General features: G+C 36.0%; 1 protein-coding gene across 1 annotated transcript in view; it reads right to left on the bottom strand.

Moving 5' to 3' along the window:
• Dkk2 (dickkopf WNT signaling pathway inhibitor 2) overlaps window positions 1–18,200 on the bottom strand; it is a 98,497-nt gene that overhangs the window by 4,639 nt on the left and 75,658 nt on the right. The window contains exons 2-3 of the mRNA XM_046458958.2: window positions 2,057–2,207; window positions 391–546 (exon numbers count right to left, since the gene is read on the bottom strand). Of these exons, the coding sequence (XP_046314914.1) occupies window positions 391–546; window positions 2,057–2,207 (307 nt within the window). The remainder of the gene's footprint in view (window positions 1–390; window positions 547–2,056; window positions 2,208–18,200) is intronic.

Genomic DNA, 18,200 nt, shown 5'->3' with positions numbered 1-18,200 from the left:
ATGGTTGCTTAGTGAAATAATATTCCTGAATCTGCAAAGGTGAGAAAATGGCTCATAAGCTTAGTGGTTTAATCATGTAGCAGCAAAGGATTTTTCATTTATTTTTTAATGTATGTTTGTATAGAATATTTCTCCTAAATTTCATATTAAAAGGAAGGCCTGCTTAGAAAATGATCTGAATCATCAGGGTACTATGATTTTCATAATATTTATTTTCAAACAATTTAAGATTGCTAAAGAAACTCTAGCATCTTCAAAAATAAGAATGAATTCATTTTAAATATTGCCATTACTTTTTTCTGAAATCAATGAAATTAATCACCTATAGTTTTCTTTTACTTATTTATGGAAACAAGAAAAAGTAAGCACAGAGGTACAGATAGACCCTACCTTTTATATGTGACATCTTGGTGTGTGGTCTTCCGAGATTCTGCCATCCCAAGTCATGGTTTGAATAATGACCATGGCCTCGGTCTCTATGCCTAGTGCCATCCAGAGCTGGGATGTGAGGGGTTAAGATGCTCTCAGTGACCGGGATGCAGATACCTGAAGATGTGATGCACACATTTAGAACAGCTCAATTCTATAAACTTGGCACTTACCGAGAGATGAAGTATTAAGTCATTTATCTGTTTACTATCTGTCTCTCTGCATATTCACCCATTCATTCATTCATTCATTCATTCACTTATTTACTAAGGTTGGGTATAGCATACTTTGGCCCTAGAGCCAGGCTTTCTTAATTTGAATGTTATCTCCTTCAAAACCCAAGTAACCTTGGACAAAATGAGAATAAAAACAGAATTGGGGCTGGGGCTATAGTTCAGTGGCAGAGAACTTGCCTAGCACAAGTCACATACTGGGTTCAATCCTCAGCACCACATAGAAATAAACAAATAAAATAAAGGCATGTTTTCCACCTATAACTACAAAAAATTTTTTTAGAAAGAATAAAAACAGAATTATCTTCACTGAGTTACAGTAAATATATGCAAAATGTTTAAGTTATCTGCTAAAGAATTAAATTAATGTTAGATATCGTGTTTTTAAAATCATCTGACCAGATGACCTCCTTGGGGATTCAGGGTTGTTTTTGTTGTTGCTGCTGTTGTTATTAGCAGTACAATCTCTGTCTAAACTGCAAACTTCTCTAATGATATAAGCTTTTTCTCCACTTACTTTCTGTGCAAGGTACGCAGAGTACGTCTATGCTAGAGGTCAGAGCATGCATAGTGATATGAACTAGACTCTGTTATTATGCATGACAAATTATATGTTTCTAACTACCTTCTGCTATTACTTAATATTTTTATGTATTGTGATTCTTCATTTAATTATTAATGCTGAATTGTCTACTTCTAACTTCATTGAAATTGGATGAATTCAGGCTAGGGGATAGAATCTCAAGTCTATTTTTGGAGGAATTTTGTCACCATGCCACATGACATCTTCAACATAAGAACTAAAGCAGGAACTGGCATGAAGCTGGAAGAAGGACTCGCAACTGCATTACTAAATTACAGCAGGTTACCACCTTTTTTTTCTTTTTTGCATGTATTTGCTTATGTGCTTTGCAGAACAGAATATCTATCTATCTACGTGGCAGTTCCATTTTGCAATATCCTAGATCAGCAAACAGCAGAAAATACAGATGGTGGTCAGAACCCAGAAAAACTAAGATTTCAGAGGTTATCCAGGTAATCTTATACTACCTAAAGCACAGGTATTCAGAAGTCTGAGTAAAAAGTTAGACTAAGATGGACACAGTGGCACACACCTGTCATTACAGCTGTTTGGGTGGCTGAGGCAGGAGGATTGCAAGTTCAAAACCAGCCTTAGCAATTTAGGGAGGCTCAAAGTAACTTAGAGAGAGTCTGTCTCAAAATTTAAAAAATTAAAATAAAAGAAGGCTAGAGATGTGTTTCAGTAATTAAGAGCCCCTGGGGTTCAATACCTGGTACTCAGGGATTAAAAAAAAAAAAAACAACTAACTTGTAAGACAGTATTCTTAAATGAAAACCATAGAGGCCCACAAACACTTAATGCAATCATTTACCATTATTGCAGCGGTTACCAGGGCAACACATGCCATCTCTATGACAGCGCTTCTTTTTCCTCCGACATGCCATGCAGGCTGATGACCCTTGGTGAGGACTGTGGCAGTATCTCCCAACTTCACATTCCTTATCACTGCTACAAGGATAGGCCTGCAACACAAACAGTGGAACAACACAAAAAACAAAGGATGAGGTCCTGTTACCCTTATGGTCTTATAAATGTACCAAAACTAAATCCCAATACTTCCCTTATGAAAAGAAATATACCATTGTAAAAATGTTCGGAACAGAGATCCTCCATAGTGACACTTAATTGAAAACTTTATAACTGTTGATGGCTGATGGTAACAGGGATGAAGGTGACACTATTTATGCATTCTCACTGACCCAATCTTGGGGTTAAGATTTATACTTTGTGCCAATTGGTGAAACCCTTAAGAGTGACTTTAAGGACTCAGAAACAGCCATAGTGTTGTATTTTCACTAATTAGTACACATGAAACAGTCATCCCAGTATCTCCAGTTTTCATCCGCTAATGGAAGATGGGGAAGGTAGTAAAACAACAAAGAGATGTGCTAGAAGCTGACACTCAACTCCTGTCCAGTTAGGGAACAAATATTTTTAGAGCAAGTCCTCACAGTCCCAACCTGTGAAAAGCAAAAAGGAGAAGTACTTCCAGAATAGTCTGAAACAATGAACTTAGGGCTACAAATAAACCAATGAGCAGAATCCTTATTCCTGCTGCTTCCCATGACTGGCAGTAGTGTTCTGAGTAACCAGAGAGATGCTTGACACCAGTTGCACCAGCACATTCTCAGGAAGCAAAAAAGCACACTCTTGACCACAATAGTCTATGGGTACTACATCCTCGATTCATGCGGAAAAGACTTTCTCTGCCAAGTGGTATATTCTGAAAGCTACATAAGCAGTGTCAGATAATATCTCAAATATATTTATATATATACATGTATATTTATACATATATATATATATATTTGTGTTTATGTGTATGTATATATATATATATATATATATATATATATATACACTATATATATGTATTTGTCAATATATAACTGGTATGTGTGTGTGTGTGTGTATATGTGTGTATACCAGTTACATGCTCCTTGCCAATTGCAAATTTGGAAACATCTAAAATGACACTGTTTTCCCAGATTTGCATATCATACCAATCAAACTTACTCATATTTTAAGACAGAGAAACTTATTTGTAAGACTTTGTTTATTTTAAGTGAAATTTTTTCCTGATTTTCAGAGTAATACATTACTTTTATTTGAAAAATACAAAATATGTTTTTTTCAAAAGCCATGTGCCTATTTTTAAGCAAACATATATGCTGTGAAAATGAAGATATGGATAATTTTTTTGTAACTCTCAAATACTTAGTGTGACCGGATGCCATAATATTAGATTTGATAGCCTAACATGGTATTCATCGCTCATTCTGCTGTCCCTGTTTTCTCCTTGTCCTCTTTCACTCTCCATTCTTCCAGAACATTTTCTTCCCCTGTCCATCTCATGTATATATGTGGACACATTCATCCCCTACATATTTTCCATTTGATTCTGATCATATTCAGTTAGAAACAGGAACTAAAGATGAAGTTTATGTATGATTCTGGGTGAAAAAATATATATTTGCTCATCATTACAATGACTGGTTAACCCTTAAAAGAATTACACAGAAAAAAGATGACCTGCAAATCAAAGGGATTGTAAAGAATTGCACAGTGGCAATGTTGAATGCATACATTATAATTGAAATCAAATAAAGCTGTAAAATGAGTTCACGTATTATTATTCCGCTCTGCAAGTCCATCATTAGACTTCACACAATCTGAATGAAGTTGAATTCATAGTACAAGGCCATGTTTCAAGAATCCAAGACTGATGAAAACAAAACAAATGTCCCCTCCAGCCCGCCTTACCACACTCTTTCCCTCAAGCACTTCACCCCTTCCTATTTAAAACCAGTAATTCGAATTAAAATACAATTCACATGTTTCTGATTCATTTACATTTATTTCACCAAATTGTTTTGCAAGAAACATTTGATGTCTTACAAGTTTCTTTCTTTCTCAAAAGTAGGACATGTTCTTTCAACGGAAATAAACACGTGCCCCCTAATACATCACGAGCTATTTACAACTCCAACAACAAATCATCAAATGATTCTGAATATAGAATAGTACTTGGCTCCATCCCTCAACAATAGTCTAAATGGTAGAAAGAAAGTTGTTTTTGCTAAAAGTAGCAGTTTGTTTATGCAGAAAATTGTAAAGGGGCATCATCTTTTTCCCATTTTCGGTTGATGAGACATGGAAAATACTGAAGTGACAAATAATTGATACAGATGACATTGAAAAAGTGGTATACACAGTAGTCTTACTTAAATGGGATTACAGTAAAAGTCTCAAAACCTAATTTTTGATAGAGAATCCTATTTTGTCTAAGACAGAAAATATATTAGAGGATATGTAGTTTTATTATGTGTCAACATATTTTATTTAGGATAAAGTCAAAAAGACCCAGGCAAAGACAGTACTTAGGAACTCTTTTTAAAAGTAAAACATTATGAATGTTGTGAACTTGTACTTGGCATTTAATCCCAGAACATAAATTCTAGGGGGGATTTTTTGGAAAATTTCAAAAAGTAAATGTTAATAATTTAAATGCAAAGTTATATTACACAGCTTCTAGTACGCTTAAAACTCCTGGCTCCAATAAACAATTTTCATAGATGAATAAAAACAAGAATGAATAGAACAAATTGATAGAAGCAAGTTTTTGGTAAAAGAAGTGATATTTGGAGGCATACTCACTTTCAGAAATCAGTGTCCCCTGGCACAAATTTGCTCAGCCACAAGGCTTTTGTTCATTTGGTTTTGCATAGCCATGAATAAGAAAACATAGACTATGAGAAAGTGCATATCTAACCTAGTAATAAAAATTCTCATGTCAGCATTAATGCATTATTTTTCAGTAAAGATTTTTAAACAGGGCATTTTCAACTCAAAAATTACAAGGGCTTGGTTTTTTGCCTGAAAATCCTCTTAAAGTGTCTGGGAATGCTATCACCACAGGACAGTGAGAGAGAGACACAAGGAGCCAGGGAGGCAGGCACAGGGTTAACAGTCATTAGGAGAGACTTGGAGGAGGCAATGACAGTGGCAATGACTGGACCACTTGGTGGGAACTATGTATGTTAATAAAGTTGGCATTTAGGAAATTCTATATGGGGGCTGGGGATGTGGCTCAAGCGGTAGCGCACTCGCCTGGCATGTGTGTGGCCCGAGTTCGATCCTCAGCACCACATACAAACAAAGACATTGTGTCCGCTGAAAACTAAAAATAAATATTAAAAAATTCTCTCTCTCTCTCTCTCTCTCTCTCTCTCTCTCTCTCTCTCTCTCTCTCTCTTTAAAGAAAAAAGAAAATTCCATATTTTCCTTTACTTTGTTCTCCAAAGGCTGTTATGTGGTACCATCTGATGATGGTTTTGTGACAAAAATGAGTTTGAGCCAGGCACTGTGGCAAAAACCTGTCATCTCAAAGAATTGGGAGGCAGAGGCAGGAGGATCACAAGTTCCAGGCCAGCCTCAGCAACTTAGCAAAATAAACTATCTCAAAATAAATTAGGTTGGCAATAATAGTTAAGGGTAAAGCACTCAAGTATTTTCTCCCCAGCACAAAATAAAAACAAAGTGAGTTTGAGCACTAAATTTTCACTTAACAAAATCAACCATCATGTTCATCTGGAACTTATTTTAGAAGTGAATAAAAAGGCTGATTTTTTTTCCACTTGCTATAAGAATTGACTTTATGGCTGTTCATTTTACTTGGACTATAGGTGAAGAGATTAGATAACTTTTCTTTTTTGTCTGAAGATCAGTGATGGTCTATGTGAAAGAATGAAATTTAAGTGAAAGAGTTAGGGGAAGACTTCAGAACATGTCCCTGCTAAAACATCCCACAATTAAATCAGAAATTCTGCCTTGTGAATATCCAGAGAAATTTAGCTTCATGCAAAATAATCCATTAACCAGCCTTGATCACAGTGAGAAGAAAAATTAATTTGGGACACGTAATAATAGCAGAAGATTAGCCATAAATTAAGAATGTATGAGAGCTGCCTGCGATCAGGCCAAAAAAACAAAGTTTGTCCAACCCCCCCCTTCCAGGCTAAAAATAATGTGGTTTCCATAAATAGCAGTGCTAGTGATCATTACAACCATGACATGAACTAAAAAAAGAGAGAACACATTGGGCACAGCTTGAAAATAAAGTCTATCAGAAATTAGCATTTCTTTTCAGTAGAAAGTATTTCTTTTAAGTCCATTTCCTTTGTGCTAGTTTGAAGTCATTATTCAAAATTTTAGCAATGAAGCAAAAGAGAGGTTCAGTAACTTCTGGAATCAAGTAATGCACTCAGTGGCAGAGAACTGGGGGATTCTGAGCCCTGTCCTGGCTTTTAGGTCCCAGTGTGTCATGACAGAGCGTTTCCTAGGGAGGGCCTGAGGTTCATAGAGACAAAGGTGATTGAGTGGAGTCCTATGTGCCAAATTTAGAGATTAGAGAAATAAGCTTGGCCACATCTCTTTCTAATACCAACAGCATGTCCTGCTGCAGCTGTTGGAAAGACAGAATACTGGCAGGAATCTCTGACAATGCTGTAAACAACATTTTCTCGCTCCATTTCTTGACAATAGTTTTATGTCCATTTAAACTCAGTGTAAATCAGAGTTAAAAGTAGATGCTAATCATGCAAATCATGATAATTAAATGATATTCTAATAAGCAAAGTAAAATGAAATGTAGTTGATCCATTTCATTTGAAGTAATTGGTCTTTATTTCCCCAGTTATTCTCAAGACAATAGACTGAATCGGACATAACTTTCCTGTGTTCATATATGAATACGTGACTAGTGAAACTCCAAATCATGTACAACCACAAGAATGGGAAGTTATACTCCACGTACGTATAATATATCAAAATACGTTCTACTGTCATGTAAACCTAAAAAGAATAATAACAACAACAACAACAAAAACTGCAGGCAAAAAATACCTAGTAATTCAAGGCTTACATTTAGGATTTAATTTATTCTTATTTTTCAGCAACTGCTCGTCCCTTAGAATTTGCACATGCAGTGAAGTAATCAGATCCCCAAGAATAATGAGATGAGGAAAATTGTTGCAGTATCTGAGCAGCACTGAGCACTGAATATAACTTTGTATATGGCTAGAACCTGTTTAGTTCCTAAGTTGTCAAAATAATGATATTGTTCTGTGTAATGATTAGCTGATTAATGATGAGGAGGGACAAAAAAAGAAGAAGAAGAGAGAAACATCACACAGTGTTCATGTGGGATGGCCACCCATATGGATGCTTGCAAGACCGCCCTAGTTTTGTTGTTGTTGTTTTAATAGGGACAATCCTTGTCCCCGCAAGCACTGTTTGTAACAATCTCTCGGAAGTTTTCTGGAGCCAGAAAAACGTCATCAATTGGTCAGGCAGAAGAAGCCTGCAGGGGACAACCCAGCTGTGGGAATAAATAACATTTGAGTGGACAGAGAGAGGTAACAGCAAAGGGCTGAGGGTGGGAACATATTGGGGGTTCTGGGAACCCAACAAAGGTTGGCAACTACATTTGGGAAACCAGATCAGATTGTCTTGCCCCAAATCCTCAGAGAAAACATTAATTTCCCTTTATGCTATTCCACATGGTAGAAGTATATTTCCACAAACACACAGAGTACAATACCCTTAAGGTGGTCATTTTGAAATCAAACAGTAAAATTGCAACCTTGGAAGGTGCAGGGACCTAGAATTCAATCTGGCCATGTGCAGTTGTATACTGTCTGCCAAAGGCTGTGTAATCATATCTTTTCCTATATTTTCAATTACCTCTAGGGGTTAGAGGTGTATTTTATGCATCTTTGTGCATTCATGAACATCAGGCCAAGAGGCCTAAGCCACATTAAATCTGAGGGGAAAAGTTCAGATATTTCATGATGGTGTTCATAAAGGTTCATGAAGGCAGCTGCTTCAGTATCAGTTCAGCTGATAAATATTGATTCAAATTTTAATTATTGAACAACAACTATGACCCAGATATTTTTAACAACTAGTTCAGTGATCTGCATATTTTCCCTATTAACCCTAAGATAAATTTGAAGAATAGAATCTCATTCATTGGAGATCTAAAATTTTTTGGCATGTGTTTAAATTTGTTTTATTTAAAAATATGATACCTAATGTTAAGCATTTTATAAGATGAAGTTCATAGCAATTTAATATGATTCAATAAAATATCTTTTAACTACTTAATTATTTACTGATCCTAAAATTAATCACAAGATATATACCCATAAGCATTTTTCCTTAAAAAATAGTGTGAAATTATTAAGCTAAATTTTGACATATACAAATCACCACCACTATTTTGAATGTTTGCATCAGAATTTCCAATGGGGGTTAAGTGTTACTTAATAAGGATAAGCTAAGGAAAGAGAGTTTAAGACAACTCATTAATAATATATTTATGAAAATAAAAATTCCAGATTTTATTTTTGTTTGACATACAAAACAGTTCTTGTTCCTTTTGGCCAATGCAAAACTTGGAATGTGTTGAGGGATTTTCTTTTAATTTTTACTGACAAAATGAAAAAAAAAAAAAAAGCTCTCACAAACTCAGGCATATTCCTGGACAATTTTAAGAACAAATAACCATGCAAATTGAGAATCTGGAAATTGACTCCATTAAAGTAGCTAAGACTGTGCGCCCCATGAAAAATCTTTGAGTACATTTTACATATATTTATTTTAAAGATAAGAAAGGTAAAAAAAATCTTTGATGTACAAGTTCAAAGCCAAGAGAATATCTACTGATACTCCCTGGATTACAAATGATTAGGAATGATGGATTTCTCACAATAGTTCATTAGCTTCTCTAATGTATTCAGAATCTGAAGAAACAATAATTATATGAAATAAAGACATGTGCTCTCTAATTTTGGTTGCTTCATTCTGTTCTCTGTATATTATTAAGCAGAAAGGATATTCTAGGGACTTTTTCACTTTGAATATAGATCATGTTCTCAACTGTGACATGATTGATCATGGAGTGAATGGGGCAAGCTAACCTCTTCCATATAGTGGTGATACCAAGAGAAAGCAAAAAGATGTGGTTTACCTGGCTCCTACTTATCTTTGTTCAGCTTTCAGCCATCCCCCAATTTAAAATATATAGAACAAAACACTTTCATGCCATGCTCACAAAGCAGTATCTCAGAACTTGCAGCAGTGGCTGGAGCCCTTTATCACTTGTATATAATTATGAAGTCCTTCAAAATTCTGCGACTAGTGAAGTACAACCGTCCTGGCCTAAACAAAGGAAGAAATTGCACAATTTTAAGTTCTCTCCCAAATCTGGGATTGATTGTCTATAGTAGAAAATTTTCTTCATAGTTTTACAAATTTGACCTCATGATCTTCAGAGATATATCATGGTAGGACAAATTTTGGAGTCATTCTATGTTTTAAATTATGCCTCCAAAATTAATATGTTTTGGTATCCTTATCTAAATTACAGAGTCTCAGTTTCCTCCTGGTTAAAGTGGATGTAGCATTTCTAACTTCAGCTATATTTCCATACTTAACTAATTGTAAAAAATTCCATGGAGTCTCTTTAAAAACTACTTATTCACAGATTACTCTCCTAGAGATTCTGTAAGACTGGATGGGGTCCAGGAATCTGTATTTTAATTCTCTCTTGTTGACCATACAATCAGGTAAGATAAAGAAACACTGCTTTAAAGAATTGTTGCAAATATTAATGATAGACAAGGCTCTAATGGGGGTGGTGGTGGGGGTCCCTGACAGCAGGAGTCTCAGTAAAAGATTCCCTGACAACAACCACTATTTCCAGGAAAGTTCATCTTTGCTCCTAGGGCTTAGCCACTGGGCTTAAGGGCAGGCTTGAGAATTTCTAAAGCTATATGAAAAAGTAAAATAACACATAACAAACACACCAGTGCACTTTAGCAAGAATGCAGTGTGGACTCAGAGCTGTCAACACACCCATTATGGCTGGATTGTCTCATATCCTCATGTGGTATACACCTGTGTCTTGTTGGCAGCACATAACTTTGCGGGTTTTTCTGTATCATATATCCTGTGGGTCTTTACAAAACAAATACTTTTCCTCCCCATACCAAGTATGATAAATAGATGATGTATGTTTTTATTATTTTCTATTATTTGTACATAGAATCAATCTTTCCTTTTCCAGTGGAAATTACATTCAAAATCCAAAAGGTGATATCCAAGTGTATATGAAAACATATACTTTCAAACTGTTGCTTAGAAAAGAATTTCTTTATGATAATAGAATAGGTCAAGGTTGGCAAATATTTCTCTGCCCAAAATGTAAACACTTGTGTTTTTAACATTAGATTAGTTTGATTAACTTTTGCTTGCAATATCATGGATTTAAAAGTGAGGATATGAGATTCCAGTGTGTATGTGGGGTGTGTGGGAGTAGATATATGCACATATATATGTGTGTATAAATTACCTTAAGTAATCTCAGGAAATATATTCAAGAAATATGTAACAGAGTTTGCCTGTGGCAAGGTGGACAGGATTATTGAGAACGGAGGAAAGAGAAAAATTTAGTTTACATGGAGGCCTTTAAAAATATTTTATTATTTCCACTATATGCATGCATTGCTAAATAAAATTAATACAATTTTTTAAAAGAACTAATATTTTAAGACTCCAAATAAATTTCTTATTTGTTGTTAATTTATGCTTTATTGTTTTATATTACAAAAGCTTGGAAGAACTTGGGCTTCCTGGAACCAGAGCTCATAAAAGCGATATTAATTTTTCATATTAGTTTTTTAAATGTCACACTATCAGCAGAATAAGGTTTTTCAATGAAATTTACAAAAGTATATACATAAGCACATGCAAGCATACATTCACACGTGTGTGCGTGCACACACACACACACACATACACAAAATGCATGTTTAGCCGATTATTCAAGTGAGCTAATGTTTATTGTCTTGGCTGATTTCACTTAATATAGACCATTCAAACTGTAACACTTCTCTCACTTCTCTAATCTTTAATTTTTTTTTTAATTTCCTCTAGGAATTATGCCAGACTAACCGTCAAGTGACCATTGGCCATATTTCTATTCTGATTTTGAGAAAACAATTTGCAGAAACAGATAAAATTTGAAAGATTGGTCTTTTAAGGTCAAGAAGACGGGAAAAGAGCACAGACAAACATAATCTGAAGTATTCATTCTTCAGTAAAAGGAATTTTTAATTTCTGTTTAGGAGATATGCTAAGCTTGAAGCACATATTTTTCAAATGTTATAAAATGTTCCCATGTGAGCTTCGAGGACTTTGTAAACAAGAAGCTAGGCAGCATTTTATCCTCCCAGGTGTGCCAGTGTGAAGATTTTTGTGGTGGCTTAAAGAAAGGCTGACCCCCATGATCGCCAAAAGGGTTTCAGCAAGGAGTTTACTTGTAGCAATCAGCACACAGAATAAATTACTAAGAACATTTTGATTAAAAAAGTAGGACAAGGAGGTGGTTCAAAGTGCAAACACAGAACTCTGCCAAAGTAACCCCTCTATTTCTGCCTCTGTCATTTGGAAGAAAATAAACCGTAAGTCTGTGAAAAGTACTGGAGTGGAATTATTATAACATCTCTATATGAGAAGAGGAAGGACTTAAATTCGAATTGTAACTGCAACAGAATGAAGGATTTTAACTCCCAAACTTTGAGAGAGAAAGAAAGAAAGTTATCTCTTATGATCTGTAATTCTACCATTCTTATTCTTTGCCATTTTTGAGCCTGATTTCTTTGCTAGGTATCTCAATCCTGCACTTGTATAACCTTTAAAATAATTAGAGATCTGTGCTCTGTGCTCATATTTTATTCTCATTTGTTTGGAATGTTCAGTTGACAAGACAGACCTCCAGATAAAAATTTATGCAAGGAGCACTCCAAGTACACTTATATTGTCAATCTCGTCATTTTTCTTTTGGAAAAGCCAAGATAAACCATGAGAGAGACTGAAGCAATCTCACAGTCTCAACATCATTTAGGTGAAAGTATCCCAGTGGAAGAGGGACTTGATGTCCTGACAGATGAAATTTTACCAATAGTTGAGGCTGTTCATTTATTTCAGACATTTTCAAAGTGATTGAATCGAAAAGCTTTGGCTTGGAGAGTAGTTTTAGTTTTAGTTTTTGATAATAATAGTAATATGGCCACATGTTGTTTATTAAAGTAAAATATTTTTTTCAAAAAATAATCAATATCTCAATACACATATGGATTTGCTTCTCAGCCTTCTACCCCTCCATGAACCAATTTAAATTTTTTCTGTGTGGAAAGAAAGGTCAGCACAAAAGGACAGAGGAAATTTGTGTCTAGAGAACAACATGGTATAAAGACATCACTCTTTGTTTTTTTTTTTTTGCTATCAAAATATTCTATTTAAATTCTTTGCTGGAGGATCAGAAAGGAGAGAGCGATGAGCCAGAGGATGATGCTTTGTATTTGTGTGACCCTCATGTTCAAATATCAGCTTCGGAAATGTGGTGCATCTTGTGATGACATACTCAATGTGTTAGTAATCCCAAAGAGAACATATTGAAGACGTTGGTCCCCCACACCACCCACACCCCAGTCCATCTGCTTTGGTGTGGTGACCAGTACTTTCTGAAGAGTGCAGGAGAGGTCAGAAGACTTGTTACCAGATGATAAAAAATGAAATCATGTCTCTGGGTTTCAGTCACTTTCCCTCTGTCCCATTGATTCTTCCTGCCTGTGCAGAGTAGACTCCTGTGGGTTTCTGCTGATTCTCTTGTAGGCCCCTATTTGTTACTGAGAATCCCCAGACACATGGGCATTGGACACTTTTAACACTTTCATGTCTGGCCTCTGATTTCAGTAGGCTTTGCAGCAAATATGGGGCTTGAAAATGTGCAATGGAGGGAGAGTAGGAAAGAAAAGTGGAGTGCAGCTAAGAGACCAAAGATCCCCACCAGGGACTAGGACAGACATGTCCTACCTCAATACAACCCAAGTGCTATTTTGGTTCATAGAAGTCTAGACAAACAAAGTGAACAAAATTCATTAGCCAAACGTCTAATGAAAAGTTCTAGACAACGTCGCTAAGGTCATTCTGTAATCCTACACTTTATTCAAAATATTTTCCCCCTCTCATCAAACATTAAAGTGTATCTGGAACTGTGTATAGAATGATATTGTGTCCAGTTTTATGTTTGTTTGGTTGTTTTAACCAAAGAAGAAAGCTACATTACAAATGAGATGACCCCAAAGTGTCCTTGTTATTGGCACAGTATGTGATCCGTGTAATTTCTACCTTTTCCCCCAACTTTTGCATTATATGCTCCAGCTACACAGGGTGACCTGTGCATCCCTTAGTCATCCACACCCTTTCATGACTCAACGTATTTTGCAAGCATTTTCCCTCCGCCAAGAACACCCTTCCTCCATTCACTTCATCATCAGAATATTTCCAACACATCATCCAGAGATTATATCAACTGACTTCACGTTTGGGAAATCCACCAGGCTGGCTCTCTAAGCCCAGCTGAGTTAGATGCCCCATGCAACTCGTACCCCGATGATACTCCATGCTTATCTGTACCAGAATATAGATCATGCCTCATTGAATTCTTCATCTGCCTCCTTGAGTAAGGAAATCTTTTTTTTTTTAATCTCTGTATCCCCAATGGCTATACACTTTCTGAAATAACTTAGTATTCCACTATTTGTTCATTTATGAATCAAGGAATGAGATTTTGTTGCAACAGTAGTAGGACATTTATGGCACTGAATTGACCAAAAAAAAAAAAAAAAAGCACCAAGAAGTGGTAAAAAGCAAAAGCTTGAAAATTAAGAGTGACTTTGAAGATATTTTGAAATTATTTTTAAAAAATCAGTCACATCCTCTATGAGCCATTTATAATTGCAGCTATAGAGAAAAAAGCAATATATGTATTTAAGAAGACAGGAAATTGGCTGTTGAGTAATTTTCTGGCCAGCAACTTGGCTGCAAATGTTTCATGTTAAACCACTATATTCACATTTTTTAGTGCTATCATCAGTTCCTTACCTTACATTCCTCTGCTGAACATATTTTTCATGTATAAATTATATGAAGAGAAAAGCAAGCTCTTTCATGTGTAATATAGATGATGTCTGCTGCAGCAATAATGGTCCTCTTACAGTCATCCAGAGGAGCAACTGCATTTAATCTCTTTCCTAATTGTTTTCTGGAAATGGTTTAAGCCACTTAGCAGATGGGAGCTGTGACAAAGGGTACTTCCAAGGACAGGAGAGAGCTGGTAACACTGCCCTGCCAACTGCTTCTTTCTTTTCTTTGCACTTGTCTATAAATACAGTTCTGTTGGTGGATTATATCTGATAGTCTTCTTTCTCCTAGTCAATCCACCCCTAAGAAGCACTATTGCAAAGCAGTAACTAACAATGGCTTCCTTTCGACATTTTGGTGGCACATAGATTTAACATCTTGGTGGTATTATAGGGATCTGATTTCTCAATGCACCTTGGTCACAGCAATATAGTATCCAGCACATAACTAAATATGGCATGTAACAAATTCTTGCTTCATAGAATGCCATCATCAAAATATTTATCTGATATCTGTTTAAGATCCTAAAGTAATTGAATTAAACAAGGTTTTCAACCAGCCACATTAAATTAGTTTAATCTCATTCACCTGCCAATTTGCAACAAAAATGTAGATTGTGATTCTAGGTTTTGAACAAAATTCATTTCAAATATTGTCTATGATTCTTTATACAGCTATCCAACTCCCATAATTATGTCCACACTTATTGAAATTTTAGAAACACCCATATGTTTTTCAGGTTTAAGAAAATATAGAAATCTGCCTAAAGAACTTTTTTTAGCCGATGTTGGGTGCATATTTAAAATTTTTGGAAAGATGATATGAGCCTATTAATTGGGAAATGAGGTAAGAAGAAAGAAGTCTACTTCCTAGGTTAAATTCCCTAAGATCCATGTTTGCTACATGTTTTGAGTCCAGGCAGGGATGTCACTGTGCATTTGAAAAGGTTAAGACCTTGTAAAACTCCTATGCAGTCTGGCTGCACAGATAAAGGCTAGAGTGATTGGATTCCCTTGTTGTATAGGAAGAGGAAAGATACAGCCACACCTGGGCACAGCAGGTATCAGACAGGATGGATTACGGTCTGACTATAACATTTCCTGGGTTTAAATGAGATCACCAGAACTTTATTCACACAAACAATTCAAGTTGTTTCCACATTAACATTAGATGAAGTGATTTTTATTACAAAACCCAGCACTAGCCAGACCCTGTCTGAGGGCAGATCAAAAGCACAACAGTCTGCTCATGGGCTGCTTTTCATCTGCCCTCCTGGAACATAGCACTGTCTAATACATGCTGATCAAATTCCACCTGGGATTTTAAGTAGGATGGTTTGAAAAAGCCAGGAGTGGGCCCTTGAACTAAGATGGCTTATCCCATGGTAATAAGAAAGGGAGCTGTACTTTTTATCAATGGCACATTGAAAACCATTTACAACTTGTAAATGATGCTTTCAAGAAACAACAAAATGCTTTTCTTACACAGAAACATTAATAAATATCAGCAAAATTTGCTAAAAAGTCTATTCCTGCTGTCTGCGGAAACATTCAGTAAGAATTCAGAGATCTTCAAAATACAATGTCCCAGAACGAATCAGAGCAGTAATCAGCCACTTACTGATTATATAATAATAATTAATATTAAACAGAAACTGCAATAGATCTTTGTGTTTTAAAAGTAGTGTTCTGACTCTCTCTGATGCAAACTGCCAATCCATGTTTGGAGAGCTCCAAGAACTGTATTTAACATTCATGTGTCCTGTCCTGTTCATATCTGCAATGGCATCCTTCCATGGGTAGATAAACATACTTGGATGTACAGAGGTGGGGTAAAAACACACACCCTGTCCCAAGGTCTGACTGGATCAGCGCTAAGTTCTCAACCAATACCCAATCAAAGACAAAAATAGGTTTTGAGTGATAGAGAGGTATGGTTTTCATTGAGGACAAATTTAGCTGAAAAAAAAATACAGAAATTGACTGGGAATTTAGGTGCATAACCTGGGTATGGTGAGGATGAGCTTTCCACATTTCTTACTAGAGTTCAGCAACTCTACACATAACCTCAGCCCAGCCATGGATCCTTAAACTCACCATCCCGCCAGCCAAGAAGACTCCTCCTGCTAACAGATGCCACAGTTGCTACAGCTTCTCTACAGACTGCACATATTTCTATGAGACCCTGAAAATAACAGGCTCCTGGAAACTACAGATAATTTGCAGATGTGCCTTTTACAAAATGATTTCACAATTTGCCTAGGCATTTAATGTGTCACTTTACAGATGAAAACAGACCAACCACTGATCTTTATTACAAAATACACATTTTAATTGTATCACACTTTTCCTTGGTGATTTCCAAACTTGTGAAAATTCAAGAATTTCCTGTACTAGATATCTAAAGATATGAAGGAATTACTGTTAATTCTTAGTTTTGATGGTAGTATTACATATTTTTCAAGTTCTTTCTTTTTTTTTAAAGAAAAAACTGAAATATTTATAGATGGGATAATAGGATGTCTAGAATTTATTTTAAAATTGCTTCCTGGGAAGCAATAATAAGGTAGAGTGTGGATAAAAAAAGATTAGCCATGAGTTAAAAGTTGCTGGACCTGCAGGATAAGCATGTGGGGTTTCATGAATACTATTCCCTCTCCTTATGTTCTGCTTGAAATTTCCATTTAAAAAAAAGAAAGAAAGAAAATCTGCAGTATAGGTAGAACTTCACAATTAATTTTCAAGGAGCAGCCAACTCTAGCCATGATCTCAAATCACTTGGTTTCTCCACAGAGCATGGGCAGCATCCGAAGAATGTAGAATCAAATTCTCTCCTGGTTCCACCTTGTGCTTGAAGAAGCTAAAAAGTCAACACTTAACAGAGGGCATCAGGCTGAAAAGACCTCTGAGCTTCCACCAGATTGATCATAATCCATTGCACAGAGGTAGCCATGAGTTAACTGGTCTGAGATATTGGTGCTCCAGCCTGTGTTCCTCAAATTCCTAAAGACCAGGTTATTCTAGGAGGAGCCAAGAGGAAACACACTCACTCCCAGCCATTGCCATCCATTGACTATTTACCAAAGACCTAATGCAGGCATCTCAGTGCAGGTAAAGATGCTTAAGACATTGTCACTGCCATTAAGAGATGATATAATACAGGGAAGAACCAAGACATTGATTTTGTGTGTAGTCACCCAGATGGTGATGAAGCTCTCAGCCCATCTTTTCATAGAATGCACAGGAACTCCATTCTCTTAGAGTTGGCAGGCAAGGGAAAGAGAAGAATTACTATAATTAGACTGAGTAAAATTTTCTAGCTATGTGGAGTGTTTTCATTTTTTAAATTTATTTGTTGGTCTTGGAATATCTGGGGTGTATATATGACCTGGAGGTACAGGATGGCTTTTCTCAACACTATCCATACTAACCACATCCCTTGCCATTAGTGTCCCCTTCTGCCTACTCCAGCTTCACCCTAAGACAGATGCCTATAAGCATTATAAAGCAACACTTGCTAAATGTCTGTCTAATTGAAACAACAACGCTCTCTGTTTAAGAAGAATGAAAGCATCTAAGTACAACTACTTTCAGAACATAGACACATCTGTATTGCACCTTCTGATTAGCAAACAGCCTTCATCCATGTTCTCTCATCTGACTAGGAAAGTGAATTGAGTAGGTTTATTTAAAAATATATATATTGGGTACAAAATGCACACAACACGTAATTAACCATTTTAAAGTGAACAGTGGTATTTAATAGATTCATGCACTCACAATTATGCAACCACTACCTCTATTCATTTTAAAACCCTTTCATCACTCTAAAATAAAACCCCATGTGCATTAATCAGCGTGGGTAGGCCTTGACAACTTCATTTACAGGTGAGGAAGCCCCCTTAG

This window comes from Marmota monax, unplaced genomic scaffold, assembly GCF_021218885.2.
Source record: "Marmota monax isolate L192 unplaced genomic scaffold, Marmota_monax_Labrador192_F-V1.1 WCK01_AAM20220418_F8-fsc00002, whole genome shotgun sequence".
NCBI classification, from domain to species: Eukaryota; Metazoa; Chordata; class Mammalia; order Rodentia; family Sciuridae; genus Marmota; species Marmota monax.
The sequence above is the reverse complement of the archived record's forward strand: the minus strand, read 5'-3'. Positions and strand labels throughout refer to the sequence as shown.